At 32.1% G+C, this 25,545-nt stretch overlaps 1 protein-coding gene across 1 annotated transcript in view; it reads right to left on the bottom strand.

The window, feature by feature from the left end:
- The window catches only part of LOC137920129 (PAS domain-containing protein cky-1-like), a 168,801-nt gene that overhangs the window by 28,628 nt on the left and 114,628 nt on the right, over positions 1-25,545 (bottom strand). The window contains exon 7 of the mRNA XM_068763362.1: positions 7,775-7,959. Within this exon, the coding sequence (XP_068619463.1) occupies positions 7,775-7,959 (185 nt within the window). The remainder of the gene's footprint in view (positions 1-7,774; positions 7,960-25,545) is intronic.

Here is a 25,545-nt window from a genome sequence, read left to right as displayed (position 1 = left end):
CCATTATAAATAATTTTAGAAAATTTATGAGCCTGAGTGTTACGTATTTTATTATATTTTATTTTAAAGTCCCGATCCTCATGCAGGGATGAGACCCCTGGAAAAGGGCTATTTCTTTTAAAAATTAGCCCTGGCTTCTAAGTTATGCCTGTCCTGCGTTATCAACGCAGGTTCTTATGATACAATCTTACACACTATAATACATAAGTTATTTTAATTAAAATTGATGTATTTCAGAATATCGTTCGTGCAAGTTTACAGAAAGTTAGACAAATGAAACCTTAAAATGGGTTCATGTGATTATTTATCTGGTTCTCTTTACACTATCGGTAATTTTGCTATAACCTGGGGATATATAGGTTTTTAGAGTTTTTAGGGTTCCCATAGATATAATAATATGTTATGTGAATATTTTTTCGCAATGTTATAAAAGTTTATTTTTCTAGTTTCGATAGCGCTTACATTTAAAACTTAAATTTATAACTGAACTGTCTTTTCGGCCTATGAACGAACTTATAAGATATGCAAATAAATTTTGAAATTGTAATTAATTTGATAAATGTGATTTCTGCGAGTTATTTGGTAATTAACGTTAATTTATCTTTATTATTTAACGAGGTACATTATGTATGTTCATACAAAATTAAATTAAATAAACGAAAAAAATATTATACATAAAATGTTACTTAACTCTTGTGTTATTAATAGTTTCCTTTTTGTATTTTTATAATGATTAAAATAATAAGCTATTACTTGCTGTGTGTTAATGAAATTTGATCATTATTGTGCATTATTGTATAGATATGTTTTTTAATAATATGGGAATATATATTTAATAATAGTTATGATAAAATATTGGAGGTTTACTTCGACTGTCAACTTATAAAAATAACTAGTCAGTTATTGTTAATGCACTCATTCCAATAGCTTAATCCATGACACCGTTTATAAGTTATTGTAGTCAAGAAAGATGCAAATACTGTATGATTATTTGTTTTATGACAATTTTTCTGAACGAAAATTCTCCAAAGCCTCTTCTTCGATTGCAATAAAGTTCAAAATGCAATAGCTCCAACTATTTTTTGCTGTAATATGTTCAACATTAAAACAAACAAGAGTAAGTGATGTACAAACTAAAGGTCTTGTGGCGTGTCACTGCTAGAGTATCATTATTTAACAATTAAAAAGGTCAAGCTATTATTAAATGTAAAAAATTACAATAATGTCTACAAGGTTTTTTGTAAATAAGACAAAATAAGGTTAAATAAATATTTTTCTATTGTAAGGTTTATGCAAAAACCATTTAGTTGCATAAAATTTCGTATTCTTTGTATTGTTTTATTGAAGGAATAACTTTAGTAAAGAATATTTTTTTTCTTTTCAGCCAATAGTCGCGTACTGCATAGCATATTACGCTGCCAGCATTCAGCCACTTCTCGCGATATTATTTATGTGGTGGGCCTACCTGTGTCTGTATAAAAATATTGTCTACAATAAATTCTTACAATTGGAAAACTTTTGTTCATATATTATGTAATCGTAGTTTAATATTACGAACATAAATATATAAGTTGTAGCTATAACTACTACGAATAACCAGCTATGTATATATACTATCTATAATTAATAATGATAGCTTACTTTTACAACAGGAGCACATTATATATCGCGTCTTTTATATAAGCCGCCAGATATATTGCATGAGGATTATTTAGTTCCGGTTGTTATAACCACTAGCCATGACAAAGTTAAGCTGTAGAAGGAATTTTACGTAATAAAATAAAGAGCACGAACATCTCTATATTTTACATTTTATAACTTTAAGAATCAAACTGTAGTAAATATTTTAACGCCAAGCGATCATCTCGCTTTTAGTATGGTATGTACGTTTAATAAAAAAATAATTTCAATTGTTAAGGTCTCATTGTTAATTAAAAAGCAAAAATAGATTAGCGATAGCGAGTTGAATCCGATATTAATTAATTAAATTTAAAATAAGATAAATTGTATTCGTGTTGTTTTTATAAAATTTTGAGCCTCATGTGACAATTTCCACTGCTCAACGAGCAATGGAAAGCGTTGTGCTCTAAATTTTGTTGACGTACGTACAGACTGCTTCTAAGTAGTCCGATTAATCCATGGTGGTGGTCTATGTGCAGCAATAAACGTCCCATGGTTGAACTGATGATCCCATAATTAATCAGCGTATCTTACACACAGGATTAATCTCTGCTGTATGATTTATAAAAAAAGTGTCGGTGAACAACACTTGTTTAATATCAAGGATATATTAATAAAATCCTGTTGATGTTATATAAAGTAAGTTCGGCAAAGGTGACGTGCACACATGTTCAAAACAAACGAATGCTAAAGTTTATATGTTGCGGCAATTATACGAAAAGATTTATGCTCGCCCGTGCTCATGGTACATAAAGGGCAACATGCGATTATATTGGAATCGATTACAAAACTCGCAAGAAACGGTATGCGATCGTACGAGGATACCGTGTCGACTGCTTTTTGTATACAAATTCAATTAGATTTATTTTAGTTTTTTTTTTAAATGCCTCTAGTTTTTGTTGGCCGGCAATAGAAATAATACGTAGACCACAATGCAGCTACAAACTGGTTGTTGTATGAATGGAGGACCGGGCAGACTACTTTGTTGTATTCAATTTTTTATGTATTACATGAGCATGATACTGTAGTTAATGTTTTTAATTCCAAATTTGTACTTCTTTACTTGTTAAATGTTATAATCTGTAGGAATCTATGAAATATATAAGTAAGACGGATTTTTTTGTGTCCTCATAATAAACTATTACTTACAAAAATATGTTTTTCTGCCGGTACACTGCAAGACCGTAATGAAGTGATTATATTTTCATTGTGGAGGAGTAGTAGCCCGTCGGTAGAAGACTGAGACTTGCGATCGTATGTCACAGGTTTGATTCCCGTTTGACTAAGTAAGGTTTAGTATAAGTAACACACGGTAATAGGCAGGGAAATAGTGAAAACAATACATTTCCTGAACAAAAAATGAGGAATGACACATGAACAACATATAGATCCGTGTTGGGGTGTAAACAATTTAAAAAATTGTTTACCTTTAAATATTACAGCGACAATCTGTCTACAGGCATAGGCCTCCCCCAAAAATGTTTATGGAGTTATATGCTATAATCGCCTGGTGGGCGGGGTGGCGTTCGCAGTGTGGTACGTAGATGATGCTGGTGCCTATCCTCTTGGAAACTTGTTTGTGAGCAGTGGTATTCCTATAATAATTTAATGCACTAAATGTGAATTTTATAATAATGTTTTGCAGGAAGTCATTTACCGCTGGATTTTTACAGCGCGATTTTTATTGCCACTAAAGTTATGGCGTTTAGGTTTTGTGGTCATAAAACGTGTGCCTCTTGGGGATCGAACCTACTACCGACGTTTGCACAAGTCAGCCACTACAGCATCTTGCTTGGCACTGTTTTAAAAATTTTTTAAAACATGTAACGTAATAACGTATTTACGTTAGGAATAGTAATATATACTTTAAGAATAAAAACTAGTTCGTTAGTTGATTAGTTTATTGTTATGAATTCATTTTACTCGGTATAAAGATAAATTACAATTTCTTGTACAATTTCATCTCAATACATTCAATGGACGTATTTAGACATTTGTTTTAATGTATTGAATTTATTCATATGACTGATAGATTTATGGAAGTCGTTCTAAGGTACGTACGTACAATATTGTCCAAGAGATGTATTGCGCGAATGGCTTTATTGACATTTCTAATGAGGCGCCTAAGTTCATTGGAAGTCACACAATGTGTAATGGAGACAACACAATGATGTTTACTGCGGTCTGATATTATAGAGTGTTATTGTCGTTATACGCGTATTATATTATATGCATGATATGCTTGAATGTTGTGAAGCGACACGCATAATGTATCTTTAATTCTAACAACTGATGACATTCGTTATTTATGATATAATTAAATATAATTATAAGCTTATATTGGTTGTCACGGAAGAAACAAGGTTTTAACTATGCATGTTTTTTATCTTAAATATAACAAGCGGAGATTTATTTAAATAAGTAAAAGGAAACTTATAGTGTACATAAATATAATAAATAAATTTTGATTGATGTTCAATGTGGTTATTTCAGTCTCAGCTTAATTAAACATGGTTTTCTTTTCGCTAAATTTATCATCATTTCATCCGTAAATTCATAGCTGCATACAAGCCTTTACGCTTCCAATAACACTGGATCGAAGCGGCCTGCTTCTAACGTCCTCCGACTCCCGTAGCTAGGTTATCTATCCATTTTGGGGGTCCATAACCTTCAGTCCAGAACCAAGGTCCTAGCGACCATCTGTTATGTGCGCTATGTGGCCTAGATTTAATGTGTTTGCTATAAATATGGCCCACTTTCCTCTTTGTTCTCTGATCTTTAAATATAACATTCTTTTTTAGTCATGTCTTTCAAAGAACACTCATCTGTACGATGCAAACTCGGTAAGTTTTTCCGTGCATCACAATGTCAGCGGATTTATTTTTATATTTATTAATTATAAGTGGTATATGATAGATTATACTATACATGCGTGCAACTAAATCTACTTAAACGTACTAAATGTAGAAAGTTTTTTTTTCTGGATTGGCACGACTGTACGACTAATTATATCAAAATGTATATTTTCTGAAAGAAAAAGCCTACTCTTTCAGAAAATATGCATTAGGTTTAAAATAATATCATTAAAAATCCGTGAAAATTATACGTATTAATAATTTACACACTGGGTGTTCTTATGACCCCTTCCTAAGTGTTTTGATGAAAGACGCTTTGTTTAATTTTATTATGGGTTTTGAAGTAAAGATCACAGACTGTAAATTGCACTGTAGAACTTTCAAAACATGGGTGGATCACCGTATTCAAGTCATCGGAAAAACCTGGATACAGGTCCCTTTCAATTGTTCCTATTGGAAATTTAGGGAAGAGTCCTATCTCCTGCAGTGGATGTTCTACGGTCAAAATGATGATGATAAAATGATCACATTCCTAAGGTGATCAAATCAATCTGATAAGCGGTAAAGATAACGACACTGGACATAATGAAATATAAAATGTGCACATAATCCGTTAAAAAGACAAAGAGACCAGTTTGAGCCAGCAGTTTTTGCCACGAGATGGCATTGCGAAGAATTTTTATTTCAGAATCGAATAGTGAAAATAAATCGCTGTTTGTTCTGATTCTAATTGCGATATAAAATCTTTTTTAATTTAAATTCTTGTATCAAATCTAAAAGTGGCACGTACATTGGTCTGGTTTATACCATTACATACGCCAGCCTGTATATCAGTCATTGTATGCAGAGTGTGCGCTTCCGAGCAGGTGATCCGTTAATATAATCGCGTCAAACTAAAAGAACGCGGAAAACGGCGCTACAGTCGAGTATTTTCATATTAATAATATTTTTTACCTGTTATGATGTTTTATTAATGTTTATTGATTAAGTGAAAGAAAAGCAATCCTACTTGTGTCTAATTTCCGTGTAAGTATTTATTTATTTATTTAAAATACTTTTTATACGTTTTATTTAACGGCGAACTTAATGCCGAAGGTATTCTCTTCCAGCTAAGAGGTAGGCGGTGCTACAGAATTAAAAATAATCACATAAAAAGACCTTACATAAATATACTAATGGATATTACTTACTATAATTTTGTATGATATATATATTTAAATGACCACATATACTTTTTTATATAAATATAATGAATAATGAAACTGAATTATGGTAATCCCGCCAGTTTGTCAAACAACAGCTTTCGAACCTTCACTTTTAATCCATTTCATAAAAGATAAAGTTTATTTTTTGATTTTTACTTCGATTTTTGATCTCATAATAAACAAATAAATAAGGCAGTTACCTGCGGCATATAAATACGAAATACCAGATTAGGAAGCGCTTTAAATATTGGAATTACTGGTATAGAAAGCCTTCATTGAATCTTTTTGGGACTAGCGTAAATATTTTGGTATAAAATATATTTAATATGTTTTAGATTGTGTATGATAATCATTATTATCTTAGCCGTATGACATATACTGCTGAACGTTGGCCTCCCTTTCGGCCCAGAGATTTTCAGAGAAGCGGCCTGTATCTAGTATTTTCTGACGACCTTAAGAATGTCATCTGTACACCTGTGTACCTACGTTATGTTTACCGACCGTAGCCTCTACTCTACAACCTAAAGGCTCCAGTGACCATACTGCCCCTTCAACTGCGTACAATATCCGGTAAAAACATTTTTACATCCGTACGCGCACTTGGTAATTACAATGAAACTTTTATATCGCTCAATTTAATTGCATTTATATTATTGCGGTAAATAATGTAGAGAAAATAGAATTATTTTAATAAACTATGTATCTCCTTAAATAATTATTAAAAAAAAAATTTGAAGAGTTAGAATTATAAGATTATAGACACACAACAATCTTTCCAAGATGTTTTACCTAATTATTATTTATAAAATACGGTGATTACCAAGCATCAGATGGCTGTAATTATAAGTTGTTGAAAACAAGTTATAAATTTATATCAGTGAATTATATAATCAGCGAATGTTTATATACTTGTATCATAAAAAAATATATAATAATAATATGTTGTATTTTCTTTATATTTTTTACCTTAACGTTATGTTGTTTCTCAGTTTATATTGATGTTAAATGAAATAAAAAATTAAAAAATACAATTAATAATATGGTTACCTCAATGTTACGTATACTTTATCCGGCGGTTAACAAAAGCATTAACACATAAAAAATAGATTTTACCTTTATTTAAATTGTATTAGATACTAACATGGCGAAAGAGAATATTCTTAGAAGCTTACAAAAAATTTCGGGCTAAATTTTTTTATTAATTGAAAACAATTTTAATTAATACATATTGCTGTGTTTCTAGATAAGTAAGAGACCATTAAACATGTTGCTGAAGTGGCGAATAATGGACAGCCACCTCCAAAGTGATCCAAAGCGATCGGTGTTCCGCACACAACCACACATTATTCCACTCCTCTTATTATTTCGCGGCGCCGATCGCAGTGCTGACGTCCATGAATATGAAACGGTTTCAATAGAGACGTTGTCATCTGCGACTCTTTGACGTACGGTAGCCCTCGGCGACAGACACGAATCCGTAATGCCGTGCATTGTCTCGGGCCTTGAACTAGTGCTGTAGGAAGTATCGAGGGGGTACTTATGCGGCCGATCGGACCAAAGATTTATGAGCTCAATACTTTTCCGCGCCACGCCTGTGACATTATACAGCGCGTTGGATTTAAACTCGATCGAGATTGTTCTTTCAAATAAGCTGAATTATATATTTTACAATATACCGGAGCAAAGTTAGGCTACATACATACATCAATCTTTAGTAAAGATATATGATGGATCTATATAGAACTTTAACTTAGCAATAATGTTTTTCTATTCGCAATTTAACAAAACCGCATCTATAATCAGCTAAATAACTTTATCCAAATATACGATTACTTGATTACTGTTCATGATGTGGTTTTAGCGCTAAGATATTAATATTGTATAAATACGATATTTTAGTTTATACGATATTTTGTTGAAGTATGGTGGATTTATATTCCATGTATCTAAAACTTCTGGACTAATCTTTGCAGACTTTGGTATGGTTTCTCATAGAGCGAAGGAAAATAATGTGTGGTAACATTAAAAACTAACTTGGTATCGATGTGTAGTATTTTCATGTCCATCGCGTGGACAGTTGTGAAGACGTTCGTGGCGCCGTGGACGACGCACTCGCGGGTCTCGGGCATGGCCAGCGGTGTACACACTGCTAGGAATACCGGCTCGTTGCGGCTGCATAGAGGCAGGTACGATACATAATGACCACGTACGAGCACAACCTGCGAAAAGAACGAAACGTTGAAACATAAATAATAACTTCTATAATCCGTTAATAGCAAAACAGGATATATATATATATATATATATATATATATGTGTGTGTGTGTGTGTATAACTTTTCAAGCTTTTACACCCATTACTAAACATTCTGTATCACCTGAACATGTAACAATAATTTATTTTTTTCTTTGCAATGCGAAGGCTAATAATTTCTAAGAAAATAAAATTTTGCTTAGCAACACATTTGGTGAATTATTATCATTTATATATAGATTTTACTTTCACCGCAACTGTAGGCAATAATAAATGTTCCTTCACGGCTGTCGAGTTAATGCATACATTTTATTACTAAGCATACAAAAGTCAAATGTGACGTAGCCTGACATCTCAAGGTCGCAGTTTTGACGTGAACTGAAAAGCATTTCTATTACAAGTGACGGCTTCACGGAACTCTAAACCTATATGCACGCACTGGGTACGCCAACTCGTAGGAATATTATTAAAGGACACGCTTTAACGGAACTAAAGTTTAAGTAAGTTATTAGTTTTACATGATTTTCTATGATTCACTACACTTTACCAGTTATTGAGTGAAGGTTGCAGATATGATTTACTGAAAGCGCACGACTGTGTCGAGGGAATAGTATAACTAAAATCTTCTCTCGAGAGGTCACTACGCAGATCACCTCGAATTCTTCACCAGGCTTCGCTGGCTGGCAACTGCGGAGGGGGCTCGTACGTACAGATAGCGACTTATGCCAGTCATTATTCATGTATGGTTTAATTATTATAAAATCACCTCATTTCATTACGTGTAAAATTCGATAGTCATGCTTCAATGGGTGAATCTTTACGTTTTCAATTCAATTTAGAGATAGATGTTATTCTGTAATTGTAATATTTGTATCTATTATTATGTAATAACTTATGGATTGTTACATAATTATAGATAAATTTGTATTATAAATATTTTCCAAGTATTAATTACGAAAATTGTAGTTTTTTTTTTAATTAAAAAAATCTTGTGCGTAAGATTCGCTACCAAACCTAATAATGCCTTTTTTTCAACTTCTTTTTGTCTGTTTATGTTTCTTTTCTCATCTTGTGATATCAAAAAATATTTCTGTTAGAAAAATTATGTTTATTCTTTATGCTTTACTATTTTATTACTTATACTATAATTACTATCCCACTTAATACAAACGTTTGGTTGCCGCAGTTAATTTAAAAGGCGTTGCGGGCGTGTCGCATTGACATTCTTTTAAGTTTTAACAACAATGGATAGATAAGTTCGACACTATAGTTCACAGTTGAACCGCTCACCGCGCCGAGAGATCTTCGATCCGGATTCATACGGCCTTGGACGATATATTTTATTGTATTGTGCGCTATCGTATTCATACTATTGGTTTCTTAACTGTCTGTAATGCAATGTAACAGAATTTTATATAATTCTGAATGTTATTGCATATAATAAAATATGTACATGCAATAAGATATTATTTTAGGTAACGATTTTATATTTTTCTTTAGATTTGATTAAAACAGATACTATTGTCTACCATGGGTGGAGTTGCTATGCACGCTTTTAAAATAAAACTTTTCAGTAATGTGTTCTAATTATAATTTAAAAAAAATCATAGGAAAGTGCACCAATAACTATTGCCAAGGATTTTAGAGGACATCAAAACCTTGGAGATTATTGCTCTAATTACTTCATTAAGAAGTTTTTGAAAGTGATCTCATAAGAAGTTTATATCAAATTGAAGTCTTTTTGCATTCTTCTCTTCATGTTAACGCGCAATCTGTATAATTTATTCTTTAATTAATTTATTCGAAGTGAAAAATAAAACGTGTAGATCGATACATTATGATTACTTTAGGAAAAGCCAAGTTTTTAACTCCGAGCAGACTTAAGCTACCATGAACTCATTCGAAACATTGCTTTCGAAACAAAAACAATAATTAATAATTTTGAATATACCCCGAAATAACAATGATAAATAAAAATCCAACATTTACTTCCTTTCCGAGAACATAAGAGCTGTAGCACATGAAACGGCAGAAACATGAATATATAAGTAAATCGCAATAAAATCCGTTAAAAATTATTTGTATTTCATGAATATACGAAATCATTACTATGAAATTAATTGTAATTTTTAAAAGAAAAGTATATTCGAATGAAATTTTTACAAAAAAACTTATTCCTGTAAGATCCTTACCGTCGCCGTAAGGTGTCTAGGCTTTTATTTTTTTAACCTATTGTTTAGAATCTAAAGAAATTAAAAAAAATACTAACTGTACTAAAGTTAAAAGGAAAACATTTCAAATCGCATAGTTAAGTAATCTCATTACAGCGATCTTTATATAAAATATATATTTTTTAATAACTGTAAATACGGCCAAACACAATGAATAGTTAGGATTGGGTAATGAGGTTGTGCAAAAAGTTTAATCTACTTACCAGCATATTAGCAATATTCCCAAATGATTCCTTTTGGTTATTGCTGGCTGATTATATCTGAACATAAAAAAATTCAATATACAGTATTGGATTTTTTTTAATTCGCTATAAATACAATTGCTTCGCAGATAAGGAAATAAACCCGTTCATGTTCATATAAGTGTAAGTATATTTTTACGATCACTTATTAAGTTTTTATCTAAATTTGCTTAAAAACGGTAATGCTTGTGAAGTAAAAATATTTAAAAATTGAAATGTAATTACAGTGAAATTTCCACTACATTGCTAACAAAAAAAAAATTACGACCTATAAATATGACTTACTCTGATAAGAATCTTTTTTGCGGGTTATATGGTATGCTCATTGCATTTAAACTTGTTTTCCGCCAGGCTATACTGTTTACTTTAGTTCACCTAAGTGATAAGTTCATTTGGAGACCTTAAGATAGAGCAAGGTGTAAGTCGTCCGTGCATAAGGAAGACGATGTATGCAGGTCGCTTCCAACCTGTCCTATAGTGGATGCTCTATGACGGAAATGACGATGATGATAGGGAACCTTGCTGTAGAAATAATGTTCTCTACTTATCTATAATGTTTATTTTACTTATTTAAGTAAAAAAAAACTCGACGATATAACACTGGAAAGTGATTACCGATCAGTAGTGCGGTTGTCAGTACTTCTTCTTTTATATCATTACTATCATTATTTGTCTCTTTTTACACATAACTATCATCTTATATGTCTATCTATCTTCATCTCATAATTCTTGCAGTCGGCTATTCATTATTTTGGCTACTCTCGTAGTGTCCTTAAAGACAAAAATATAACTGGATATTGCAAGTATAGCTAGCTGTCTAATGAGAAACTATTAATATATAAAACGTTACCAACGCTATATACATGTGATATAGATATATTCCAATTATCCAACGTATGCAAAACATTATACTTCGAAGAACATGTGATGACCTCTGATTCACAATAAACTCTGAGATCCACGAACATCTAAAAATGGTTACAGTCAAGGAAGGGATGAGAATATTTACTTTTTTACCAATGACTGCTAGAAAACCATTCAAACCGTTTGTCCTACTTTTTACTTGGACAAATTATGACAAGCGTCTGAATAGACATAACTTCCTGAAGCTGCATTAACTGACGGAGATTTGTGTACATGATCAATGTCAACTCTTGAAAGTCGTTTCAGACTATAACCGCAAAGCATCGCCTCTACTAAAGATATATATGGGGAGATATGATACGATAGCAATGTGGTATTATGGTACACACAAGATGCTGCTTTTGCTCTAGAAACTTGTTTGTGAGCAGTAGCAATCCTATACAATTAATGCACAAATTATTTATGTCCCGGGACGTGAACCTGCGACCTACGATCGCAAGTCTAACTCCTTCACCTCTAGGCTACCACTGCTAAACCCTTAAAGCTACTCTACCCTAAAAAAGTTACACAAATCATCCGTTCATAGTTAGGCTCTATCATTTTGTAACTTTAGTTATTTAGAGTGACATTTCTACTTTCGATAAAACACAAGATTCTTTTATTTATATTATCCTGTGTTAGTTGTCGTTGGGCAAGCGAAGGTGAAGCCAACACAATATATTCAAAGTGTTATTTAACAGCAGAAATAGATAAAAAATATGTACACCATAAATGTTTGTTGGATCTCAATTTGTTCTCGTAAAATGTATTTCGCCTTGCTTTGCTCTTGCGAAATAACTGAATAACAAACAAATAGCATTCCTTTTTATGGTTCTAATTAATATTGATGTTTCATAAAACAGAAATGCAAAATATGTTAATTCTATTGGAACTAACAGGTCGTAAAGTATTATATTTTCATATTAACGATTATCGGTGTCGGAGTTGTACGAAATTAATAAATTCACAATCTAACAGAATTAATTTTATTTATTTTCTTGAATTACGTTGAATATATGTATTTGTTTAATAATGTTTTTAGTAAATCTATTGACAAGGGGACATAAATGCATTTCAATGTATACTTAATTTTTGTTTTGTGAATTTTAATATGAAACAATATTTAGTTTCTTCTTATCACGATAGTATCACCGATTATTACACGTATATTAATTTTACTTGGTGATTGGTTATTGGTGTATGCAGCATTAAAAAAGCTAATGCTAACCTCATTTGGTGTCAATTAATGTAAGGTACATCCTATCTGAAAATTAATGGTTTCAGAAATAATACACAGCGTAATGACAAAATAAAAAGAAAAAAACGTTTTTTAATTTCGAATCACTGTATATTAAAATTGGTTTTTATTTACTATCTATCTCTGTAGATTTGAAGTTATTAGTCTGACGCATATTATTAGCAACAAATAATTTAATGCAACATATTTCAAAGTGATTAACATAGACGGTTTAATTGAAAATAAGTATAAAAGCTTTAAACCTTTTTGCTGACTAATGAGCTATATATACCTGTTTGAAGCTTTCCCATCTATATGTGTATATCACGCTGTTAATAAAAGATTTGCGAGTAATAATTTTTACGTTCTTATAGTCCAAAATCGAATGGAGTACGTTACATTTGAAAGAAATAAATATTTAGTTATTTAACAGTTCAGATTCAATTTAGTGTGATGATTATAAATTCTAAATTAGTCATCTAGTTGTCCCCGCCCACAATAACAGCTAAATTTAATGACGACAGATCAACCGGATACGAGGTTTTAGATTACCGCAACAGACGTATTAACGAAACGCCCAAACATACGGCACTGATTTAGCCTATGGTCCAATTAGTATTATGAACGCGATCTTCATAATGTTTTTGTCTCTATTTTTTTTAACTTATTGATTTTTTTTCAATCGAACTAACTTAAATTGTACGAGATTCCAATTGAACAGGATTTATGAACTTTTCCCGAAGTAAATTCTCGCTAGCGTTTAATTGTTGCATTGCAATCTCATTCGTAAACTTATAATAACACCGTTTATTAGAATTGCGTTATATTAGTTTTGTAATAACATTTACTTTGCAAATATTTAGAAACAAGCAAATATATAGTCTAATATTGTACCAACGGATAGCCAATATCTTGGGAAGTCGATAGATATTGGCAGCCCAAGACCGGTCGTCGTGGCGGTCTTCGGGCTAGGTCTATGCCTGATAGCGGGCGTCTATCGACTGCCATGATAATGATAAAGATGAATATTGCAAAATAATTACTTTTAGATATGTTAAGTAATTATAAATAAAAGTGTTCTATGACTCTACAATAATCCATTTATTTAAAAATAATTTATAGTATTCAACGATGTATTTAACCTGTGGAGTTTGTAAACGAACTACTTAATTTTTTGATTCAATATTAATCTACAGTTAAAAACATAAAATAAATATTTTGATTATTGTATTCTTTAACAGGCTGCCGCTTGTCACTTGGACCACATGACTAATCTCACTTTATAAAGTTGAGTAGGTATGACAGCGGCGAGCGATCAATCGTGCCTTATTATCTTGCCAGCTGTACCTGAATCCATCAGACGCAGGAACTCTCACCGCCGAAGTGAACAATGAGCCACGTGGACCACTTTCTAACCATAGATAACACTTTGAAAACGTCGTGACTGCCCGTGACCTGACATCGCGTCTGACCACTGCATCTTTGTCCCTCCGCGTACCTCCAGTATGTTCTATCAGACCTCTCTGATCTACTGTCTCTCCAGGCTACGGCTTGTGCCATGGCTTCACGTATACTGGTAGGTTGATAAGGCTCAGTGAGCCGTCAACTCTTGCAACACTATCTAGTGTCGTTGACAACTCATATTGTTCCGATTGAATTTGTGTCTTAATTGATTAATGATAATTTAGTGCGTTCAATCAACATAAACCTGCATTACAATGTTTTCTGAGGTGGTTTAAATGGCTTAATTACCAAGCTGTTGTTATAATTGAAATAATATATTTGCGCAGTTAGCAGCTTAGTGTATTGAATGGGAATAAAATTTATTTAGCTTGAACTGTTTCTATTGTATTACTGTTTCTTATGGAATTTTTAGTTTAAATTAGTTAACGTTTATCGATGCTATTTACAAAACTGGGAAAATAATAATGAAATTATTTTTTACATTAAATAAATATATATTTTTCTTGTTCTTAATAAAAAACCCTTTTTTCTGTTATGTTCGAAGATGGTTTTCGACTAATGTGTGTTATCAGTGTTGGCTTACTGCATTGTAACCTCGCACAAAAACGCATGAAGAGAGCCATACTCGAGATTTTTTTACGAGATAGAATCAAGAATAGGTAGACGAAAGAGTACCGACATAGCTGAGTGAATCGGCAAACTGAAATGGCCTTAAGGTTTTGGAGTGGAGATCACGAACTGGCAAGCGCAACGTAGGATGTCTGATGCTGTTTGAAAACTATGGGATTGACCTACGACCAACAGTGGACTTACGGTTGAAATGATTATATCAATAACAGTCACGTTACCTGTTTTAAGATGTAAATTAAAATAATTTTAATAATTTTCGGAAAAATATTAATAACTAAGATATGCGGATATATTCGCATCAATTATTTCGCTGGTCGTTACGATTACGTCAAGGAAAAAATTTAGCCAAGGAACCAAAATTCGGATGAGAGGTGTGTCTTGACGTCACACGTCGTGACTTAGAAATGTCGAAACGTGACTTAACTGGCCATACTTTTATATTTAAACCTTTAATTTTGTTACTTCAGTTCACTTTTACGCTCGCGCCTATTCATTTGACCTTTTAATATTTAAGACTGATGTCATATCGGGGTATCCATTTTTAAGATTAATTGAGAAATGTCAATAAATAATTGCTATTTATTTAGAATGAGGATATGCCTTAAAATATACATTACACATAGTACATACATTGGTAATATACATTGGCACATACCAATTTAAAGTATTTTGTGCTTGTTAAATATTATGCTCACTAGATATCCTATTTTATATTAAATAAAGACGAGTAACCATGTCTCTTTTTAAGTCATCGAAATTGAATTTGAATAATACCTTATTGTTTGTATATTTATGAATATATTAACTGCGTTTGCTTCGCGTGATATGCACTGTCTTTTATGTGAAATTTCATAAAATTCATACTTGGTAATTTTTAACATGTCCAGGAATATATTCTGACCATGTTTTCAAAATAAAGTAAAAAAAGTCAGTTTTAAAAATTACTCCTAATTAAGGCCGCCTTCTGCCTTAGAACGGATTTTACAATTATATTTTAAAATCCATTCGTAGGTGACATTTACTCGGCAAAAAAGAATACTCATGTGACAATTAAATTGTTAAAACCTTTTGGTTTTAGAGATCACGATGAGCCAATATATTGATGGAAATATAATTATGGTAGACATTATAACTTACGTATATACCTATAATATTTTCTGAACGATCATTTGTAATGTTTAAAATGATTGCATTCGATATTCTATCATTAATTAATAGCTCATGAAAGCAATATTTCACTCTTAATCTTTAATTTTAATAGCAATACTCATTAGCGTAATCAACTCCGCGGCGTACAAATGTACTTGCGTATCTCATTTCGCGTATTATCGCGATTGAAGAATTTACGGCCTGCGATTTGAGATGCGCGAATGATCAGTAATTCTGTCGCTATGTTATTGTTTAATGGTAAAAGCAAATCGAAAGCAAATAACTTGTTTGAGTTTAACTTACTTATATACATATGTTTATAGTTCGGTTTATCTTATAAAAATAAAAACACATGTTTAAAGAAAGTATAGCTCTTTGACTATTCCTTTTATTACTTTTAATACAGCTATAGTGTTCACGCCCAGTATTGCTTTCCACTACGGCCACAATACTTTTAAGAAAAATCATTGTTGAGCGTTTTGAATTCAGATGCGGTCAGTGATATGGTCCGCTTCCGTTGAGTTAGGGTTCTGTAAATTGTAAATACTCTTTGTACATATGTGAATACAGTATCTCGATCAACTTTGGCTATCAGTTTACTTTCTAACATGCTCGGATGGTAAGTCAGTTCCTACAGCTAATCACGTGTAATGGTAACACCGACGTGATTTGAACACTCAACTATGTAATAAAAAGCAATATGAAATGTTCAATGAACGCAACGCAGTTTCTTTTAAACAGCGATCGCATGTTCGATGTAGTTATTGATATACTCTATAAACGGCACTGTATGTAATGACGGCCGACGCGATCGCTAAAACAAACTAGTTTTGGAAATACGATAGAATTCGCTGTGAATTTTGACATTGGATGATTGTTTATTTCGTGTGTTAAAAGAAGTTGATAATGTAAATAATAAACTTTGAACGTCATTTCTATGTACTCAGAGCAATGCTATTGTTAAATTCCTAATAAATTTTGAGAAATTCTTACGTACGTATAACTCTAGTCATTTTTGACTAAATACAGCTGGAAAGGGTATTGTGCCGAGCAATGAATTCTGTACATAAAATTAAAAAAAAAAATAATTCTAAATGAAGTTCATTGTAAGGGATCACGAAGATGAAACACTTTTGAATAATTTTGCTGTGGACAATGCAATTTCACCGGGTGTAAAACCAGGTCGAGAGGCATAAGTTGGACGCTTAATCTTTTATAGGGAAAAGCGTTCCATAAATAAAAATCAAATCAAATTCAGGTGGTAAAGCAGGACCAGAAAACCTCTCCCGAAATTTGGAAAATTTTTAAATCACACGTTTTTTAAATTATTGCCTCTAAAAAATTTTTATATAAAATTCGCCTTCTGAAGTTATTTTTTGTAATAGTACTATGACTACAAAACTTATATTTCCGATCGTAAACGGTAGAAAAAATTTATAATGCAGTGAATTGATTTTGGAATAAAATAGCACTACTAAAATATTAAAAATGATCATTACATGTAACTTTATACGACTATGCTCAAAAATGGGTTTTATTTAATTTTCTGAGTGCTATTCTCTACTGCGCGATTTCCGTATGACATTGATTTATGGGAGACTATTTACACCCAGAAACTCTCGTGTTGTTTCCTAGCATGATGCATCTGGTATTATTTTTTTCTGTCTCTATTTTTATTAATTCGGGCTATAATTTTTTGTGTAAAATTCATAATATTTTATGAGAATTTTTTATTTTTCTTAAATTTGTAGACAAAAGTATATTTTATTTTATTTTTAGTCATACCTTACGATTGATTATGTATTGATTCAGTAAACAGAATAGACACGCGCCGTCCGTCAGTGGATTGAAACATTTTTTAGCCGAACAGGAAACTGCAGCTGTCGATTCATTGTATGTTCGCACAATATAATGTTTCCATTTACACACTAATCTTTTTAGTTTTATCTTGGTTGTATTTAAACTAGTTTTTGCTCGATTAAAACACATTTATCCGTAGACATGGCTGAAGATGGTGCACTTGTGGTCTTTTTATAAATATTTTTGTCCTGTTGGAATATAAATATTGAAGTGGTAACATAGTGGTAAGTCTCCAGCCATACGATTGCGAAAGAGTCCCGTACCCGTAGGTCAGTTATCTGGACTCGTAATAATTGTATATAATCTTCAATAGTCAAATGATGTAGTAAAATATACCAAGTCAATACTTGGACAATTCTATAGATCAGCAATTTGGATTTATTATTTTTAGGCATTCAAAATTCTCTATAGGGATCTAGTTGTGACCAGACATTGTCCCCCGAGAACTTCACTGTGTTTCATCGATAACATTACATAGTTAACAATGAAAACAATATAAATATACAAATCAATTTTCAAATAATAACTTAATAAAATGACATAAAGAAACAGTAATGACATAAAGACAGAAATATTCAGTGCATAATATGTATAAAAAGTTAAAGTCTACTTAATCAAATAACGATGTTTTTTTTTTTGATTTCTCTTAGTACAGAGTATATTTTTAAATTCCTTGAATTTTAAGTTTCACATAATGATGAGTTTAAAAGACTATAAATCGAGCTACAACATGGATATATAACAAATTAGAAGTTTCAATTCAATTTTTTTTGATGCTGTCTTTTTAAACAATTATATTCTAGCACATTGACTCATCCCCTTTTTATTTAATAATTTTTATTTTAATTCGCAAGTGGGTTGGCGATCGCAGTATTATGGCACGCAGATAACGCTGCTGCCCATACTGTGGAAACTTGTTTATGAGCAGTGATGATCCCATCTCATATAGTTAATGCACAAAGTGTGAAATATTTATATATATATATATGTATAGTTGAGCTACCATTGCTCTTTGTTATTTTATTTGTAAGTTTGACATATTTTTGAATAATTTGATAACACGTAAGTAGCAAAAGCGTAAATTACTTTTTGAAAAAGCAATTCTCTTTTTTAAAATCAAGTAAAGTGTGGTAGAAGCTCGTGTAAAAGATTACTATAGGCAATTTTAAATGTATTTATTACTTTATGATACTTCATTTTAAATTTGATATTTTTATAAATAAATATTAAAAGACAAGAAATCGTAACTAAAACTTTCTTTGAACTTACTGAATTTTTAGGACTTCTTTATTAGTATGTACCTTTAGACTTAAGATACACTTTGTTTTTTTATTGTACTTTTAATGTTACTTGTAATTTCTTGTGCGACCTTTTTGAAGAACTTATGAAATTATTAAGTGCTATTTAAAAAAAATTCCAATTTTTAAAATGTGTTATTGAATTAGTTTTGCAACAATTCTTTAAAAATAAATTATTTGTCTATATAAATATAAATGTCAGATACCTAGCTAGTGGCTGGTGTATCAGATGTTAGTGACATAAGAATCGCTTCATTCATTCGGTCGTGTGGTGTCTGAGAATTCGGGCACGTTGCGCACGCGTGGCCGCTTACGCCGTCACGAGTCCACATCGGAAGATATAACGTCTTTAGTAAAAAACGAAACGAACTCGGACTAAATAATCCAATGACTCGCCGTGTAATAATTATTGACTGCATTTATACGATTTATACACTACCGTTTCCAATCGATCATATTGGAATTGTCTGAGAGTGGTCTATGTCTGATATTGGACTTCATACGGCTGAAATAATAAAGATAATGAAATTTTGATAATGAATAAATAATTCAGCTTATTTCCAAGTTGAAGTGGCAGTAGAAAAGCCACACAGCGCGCAGAGATAATGGGACTTGAGGCCTTAAGGTAATGGAGAGAGGGGCACGGGCGCAGGGTTAACGGAGGTAGGAGGCAGGTTAACGGTTAACGGAGCCTTGCAAGTAGTGAACATCCTACGGCTGCAGTGATCATGATGACGTTTATTATTAAAAAATTAAATAAGTTATTATAGTTGAAATAAGACCAAAGGTTAAAAAAAATTATGGTTATAATATATAAGACCTATCGTTTTTAGATCCATTACTGACAGACGTGAAGAAATATTTTTAAATTTGTATCGTTGTATGTCGATCTTTGGGCAACCAAGGTAAGTTATTAGTTACTTTAATTTTGTTTTGTGTCAATTCTTTAATACCTGTGAGAAAAATACTGATAATATTTGTAATTCTTAAAAATATGTGTTATTTCTTTATGGTAAAGTATGGATTTGAATTGAAGGTAAATGTATTAAATTTTCCAAGCAGAACACCGCAGTGTCGTCGCGTAGCTCTTATATAATCAATCGTCCGTCAAGGCCAGTGATGAGCGAAGCACCGAGAAAGGCAACAACTTGACAATGAAAGAAATAAAACACGCCAAGAGCCATCCGTTACACCCGAGTCACACGTCCCCCAACAATCGTATACAGTATGCAAATCTTACATCTTAATATAGAGAGCAGTGGCTTGCGGTTTTGTTATTACAATCAGATGGATTTACATTTCATAAATAAATGCATCTCCGCTGGCCTAACGACGCCAGCCTGAATGTTTTTGCAGACTTTGAGACTTGTATCGCTTGCATCGAATGTATTCGAGTACGTGTTGCACTCGGCTTAGAATGCTTTCAGACCAATATTGACGACTGCCTTCATTTAAAACAATGTGTAAAATATTCGATCGCATTTTATGAGAAAACTTAAGTTTAACTTTAATAAAATCATACGTTTAACGTTTATAATATAAATTCATTTAAGAAAATGCAATCCAAGTTTAAATTTTTATATCAAATGAATATCCTTTACAAAATTTGTTTATGTTTATCCTTGTTATGTATGTGTGAATATCAAATCCGTAAACATCTAGAATTTTGCTTAAAGGCATGAGATCAGACAGATTGTTACATTATTAGTTAATAGATTTCTGATATCTGCTTTTAGATGATATACATGTAGACATTTGTACGGATATTTTATAACATTTTTTAAACGATGTGTAATATGGCATTTTGGACGTCAATACTTTATCTATAAAATGTAAATATACTCGTAAATATAAAAATGTTACCACGTGTAAAAGTATCATTACACACAAAAAAGTCAAGAGTTTTTTAACAAGCATAGTTTTTTAAACAGGCGTTAGTGATTAAGGCAATATTTTATTTATTTTTTTTAGATCCTTGTTGTAAGTATCGCGAAATAATAAATTGCCTATTAATGTACTTGAAATAGTGCTATGGTTTTTTATGGCTACATTAACGTAGGAATTTAAAATCGAAATACTAAAGTTTTATGTTGATTATGGTTATGTTAATAATGTATTTTTCCGTTTGCCCAACAACAATGCGAATCACTTTTATTTCTTAACAATACGTATATTGGAGAAACACCTTGAGAAGTGTTCATCTCTAACATAATTTCTGAGATTATATATACTAAATTGCTAATATACCACAGTCTCAAAGAATCTTATATTCGACAGTTCGACAATTCTCTCCCTCTACGTCGCCGGTGTGTAATTACTTAAGCGCACTATTTAAAACTTATTTAAAATATACGTCCATTATTAAAATTATTTTTTTACGTTGCCATAATCAATTAATAACAATTACGCGTTTTTCAATCATGCTAACGTAAATACAGGTTGTTAAGTTTTATAAATAGCTTTTCTATACATCTGTAGGTAAACCTAAAAGCTTTAGGGAGATGAATTGTAAACTTATTTCGAATCACATTGTATATGCCGATGTAAAAATAATAAAAAAATTAAATGTATGTACTATAAATACTGGATGCATTACGTTCGTTCTATGGATATTAAATCGATACCATAAGGAGAGAATTTGCTCATTCGCCTTGATATATTAGTTCGTGACAGTTACACAAACTAATGAGCGTTTTAACCTTCATTCTCGTGTTCGGTATGGCATTTCATAAAGGATACAGTTTGCTCAAGATTGCACATGTAAATTGTCACTGGGTTATTACACTAGTTTATGTTAATTGGCCTCAAAATGGCTATAGGTTTATTTCTATTACAAGAAGCGCGCTCATTTAGTGGTGATTCAAAACGACTATAACGGTGCGGTGTTACACAATTTTGTAAAATTTAAGATTTAGACGTACATGTTAAGAGCTTGCTAAAGTTGGTGCAGTTGCCGGTAAGTTACGTAAAAGAAGAATGAAGAAGAAAGAACGTGTGATCAGGCGTAGATGTTGACTTCCAGCATACACTTTCGCTTTCGCTGGAAAGGAATGTTCCCCGGTATTGGTATCAATACAACACTGTTTCTGCCTCCTGAATTGAAGTCTAACATGCTTGTTAAAGTAAATAGTTAACGTTAGATTATATACGAGTAGCTGAATCTAGTGGAAGTTTATGGCCCGCAGCAAAACCCACGACTATGAAGTTTGATTTTATTGGGGAGAATTAATTCCTAGAGGCCCATTATGAATTACTGTAACGAGATCGGAGCATAAATAATCCTTTTTTTGTTTTCGCAGCAAATCTTCTAGATCAGCTGCCCTTTGGGACGAGGACTTGGTTATGAGGAGCTCAATACCTTCTGAGGGCTACTGGAATCTTTTACGCAATGTGCCGGTATCCGTCAGTACTATGTCAAGGCATGTCTTGGGGGAAGTTAGATCTCCTGCGAGATGGTTGCTGCCTTTTTCGGGTTTTGCATGAACGATGAAGGATCCCATCTCGTAAACTAGACACCTCTTTTATTTTCTATTAGGCTTTTCATTTAGTTTAGTATCTTTGAGATTTATTGATTTACATAATAATTTAAACAGTTTCAATTAAATAATTTTAATACATTAGTGTTTATTAGTAGACCTGTGGTATAAAAGTCAGAGTCCTTATCCATAAATAAGAATGAAAATTTAGATTTAATTAAAAATGTGTACAGAATAAAGTAAACAATCAAGGGACTGATTATACGTGTTACAAATATACGGAGATTTTCTGAATCTGTTTTGGAATTGAATTGTAATTAAGAACATAAAAAAGCAGACTATTTCTGCAACATGTATATATAAAACAAACCATTTAATTTTATTTATTTTTTTGATTACAAGAACAACGAAATTCGCTGAATGAGGAGGTGATCGGTCGTTGAGAATCAGGCGATGATGAACGATAAATCAAGCCACACCCGTTAATTTTTATTAAAACCATCTTTATTATAATTGAAGCGTGTTTATCTCCATGAATACGAGAATAGATATTAGCTTACGAATTACCTTTCCAATTTGATTGATGTTTACAGCAATTTATAGTTAAAACAATCTTGTGCCAAATGCAATCACTACGCATTACTCAGAAGCAGTTCAAAGGTCGCATCTTATATAAGAACCGAACAGATTAATTGGCTTTCTGAAGTTACTCATTGAATTTGAAATGACTGTGTTCGTAAAAGCAGATAAAAGAAACAGTTGCGGCCTGGAGGGTTTTAATGAAAAGAATTTAATTAAAACAACCAACTTAAAACACACAGTAATAAAAAAAATTATATTAGATTTATGTAAGGTATTCTTAGTTATTATTTGATATTCTATGTTATTTTCATAAGTAAATTAACTGTGTTAATCCGACAGTCTTTATACTGTCGTCAACTTTACGCATATTGCATTCTAAAATAAAAAATATATTACATGTATATTGTTTAAATGTGAAATAAATTAATAAACTGTCAAACGCGCGATGTTCAGTGCAAACTGTCAAACGCGCGAAGTTCAATGCAAACTGTCAAACGCGTGAAGTTCAATGAAAATTGTCAAATGCGTAAAGTTTAATACAGATTGTCAAACGCGCGTAGTTCAATAGTAATTAAACTTTGTGAAAGGTTTATGAGCAATTTTTTAAGGTTTTCCATGTGGTTCAAGGTTCCAGGTGTTTCCATTTTTAAAAGTTATAACAGAATTTAAGTGTTATAGCGTGATTAAGGTAACAAGGGATTAACTTTTATATGTATTCATAAAGTTTCAGGTTATCTTTCAATCTGAAATGTCTGTTGCAAATTGAATTTATATTACTATCGTAATAAGTCGCATGCAACTTAAATTTACTTATCATTTTTTATCCACAAAGTATGTTGTTACACCGAGAATGCTAACCGCAACATAGTATTTGTTCTGTTTGCAATAGTACGACTTTTAATAAATACTATGATAAGTAAATGTTATGATTGAGAGAAAACGTTCACGTACTGCTGACTTATGGCGTGAATGGATGACTTTATAGGCGTACGGCATAATGCCGCTAATATTCCAGAAAACTGTAGTTCGCAAGTAGGAAGTTATCCAGAATAAACTGTAAACCTTAAAAACGCGCCCCAGATAGTTATGTCCGCCATAATCAAAAGAAATAAAATAGATAAAAATAGTAGTTGCAATAATCTGTACGAATCTTCTACGGATCAAATCTATTGATATCATTTTAATTACTAAGTCGATATTCATTATTATAAAGTTATGAAACCGCACACGGAGGTGCGATTCGCCAGCCGAAACAATTAAAAAAAAAGCGAACGCCGAACCTATCATCAGCGAACACAAAAACGATGTTACACTCATTACACTCCATATCAATAACTCGTTACGTTTCAATAATACATGAAATGTATTAACCTATTGAGTCTTGCAGAGACATATCATTTGGCTGGGTTCTCACGAGCGGTATAAAAATGCAGGCCGTTCATTACGGAACCTCTCGAACTGACACGTAGCCATATTAATTCCAATAATGACCATAGCAATGAGGCATCTTTCGTCACAGCGCGTATAGAAAACATCAAATACATATAATTAGAGGCGTCTATAAACTACGGTAATTGTAATACGTATTCTTTAATTACGAAGGCCGATGTTGAAGGTTGTCGGTGTTGGGAAATAGTGTTTTGATGTTGTGAACAATTGGCGGTAAGGGCGATGATGGTGCGGTGTCACAACGGCTTGCTTGGTTTTAATTGAAGTCACAGTTATATTCTGGTCAATAACGCATGTTCTTTGTATGCGATTTGCCATTGAGGTCAAATATTAAATTATTTTACCAATTCGTGGTGTGCATGAGGCGAGAGAAAATCCATTTAGTCACCTATGAATTTCGATTTTATTGATACATACGTATGAAATCAGAGGGTTTTTTTCTTATAGTCGACTTTAAAATTTAGCTGGATCCGGTGGAACCCCTGCAGAACTTTAATATGGAATGACAAGTAATACTTGCGGAGCTTCATAAAATATTATCTGAACACATAAAGTGAAGTCCACGTTTTATTTCTTCACTATCGAAAGCAGATAAATTTTCTTGGACCCTACCCTCCACGAACGCGTATCCCATGTCTTAGTAGTTGCCCCTTACGACATGATACGTTAGACCTGTTTTTGAATTGAACCCGGGCTAAAAAGTTGAGGATTCTCCTAAACCACTTTGGGTAGTATGGTTTTAAATCTTCAAATACGCTATAATTGGTTGAGGGTAAACAATATCCGTCATTGATTAGTTATAAAATGTCAAATGTATCTAGTACCACCATCTTTTGTCTTGATACAGAACTTCCATTATTTTTGACCCAGTACTTTAAATAACAAGACAAGCCAAATGTCTAACCCAAAATCAGACATAACTACACAACTCGAAGATATGAGGGTATCCGAAACATAAGATAAATTAATTCATAAATGTATAAAACTTTTAAGTCATCCAGTGTTATATCTACCCTGTGTATCGTACCGTG

The sequence above is a fragment of the Battus philenor genome, unplaced genomic scaffold (assembly GCF_028537555.1).
Source record: "Battus philenor isolate CCGP_79_NKW_IND1 unplaced genomic scaffold, ilBatPhil1.0.hap1 SCAF_18, whole genome shotgun sequence".
Lineage (NCBI taxonomy): Eukaryota > Metazoa > Arthropoda > Insecta > Lepidoptera > Papilionidae > Battus > Battus philenor.
Note: the sequence above shows the minus strand (reverse complement) of the source record. Positions and strands in the feature narration are given on the sequence as shown.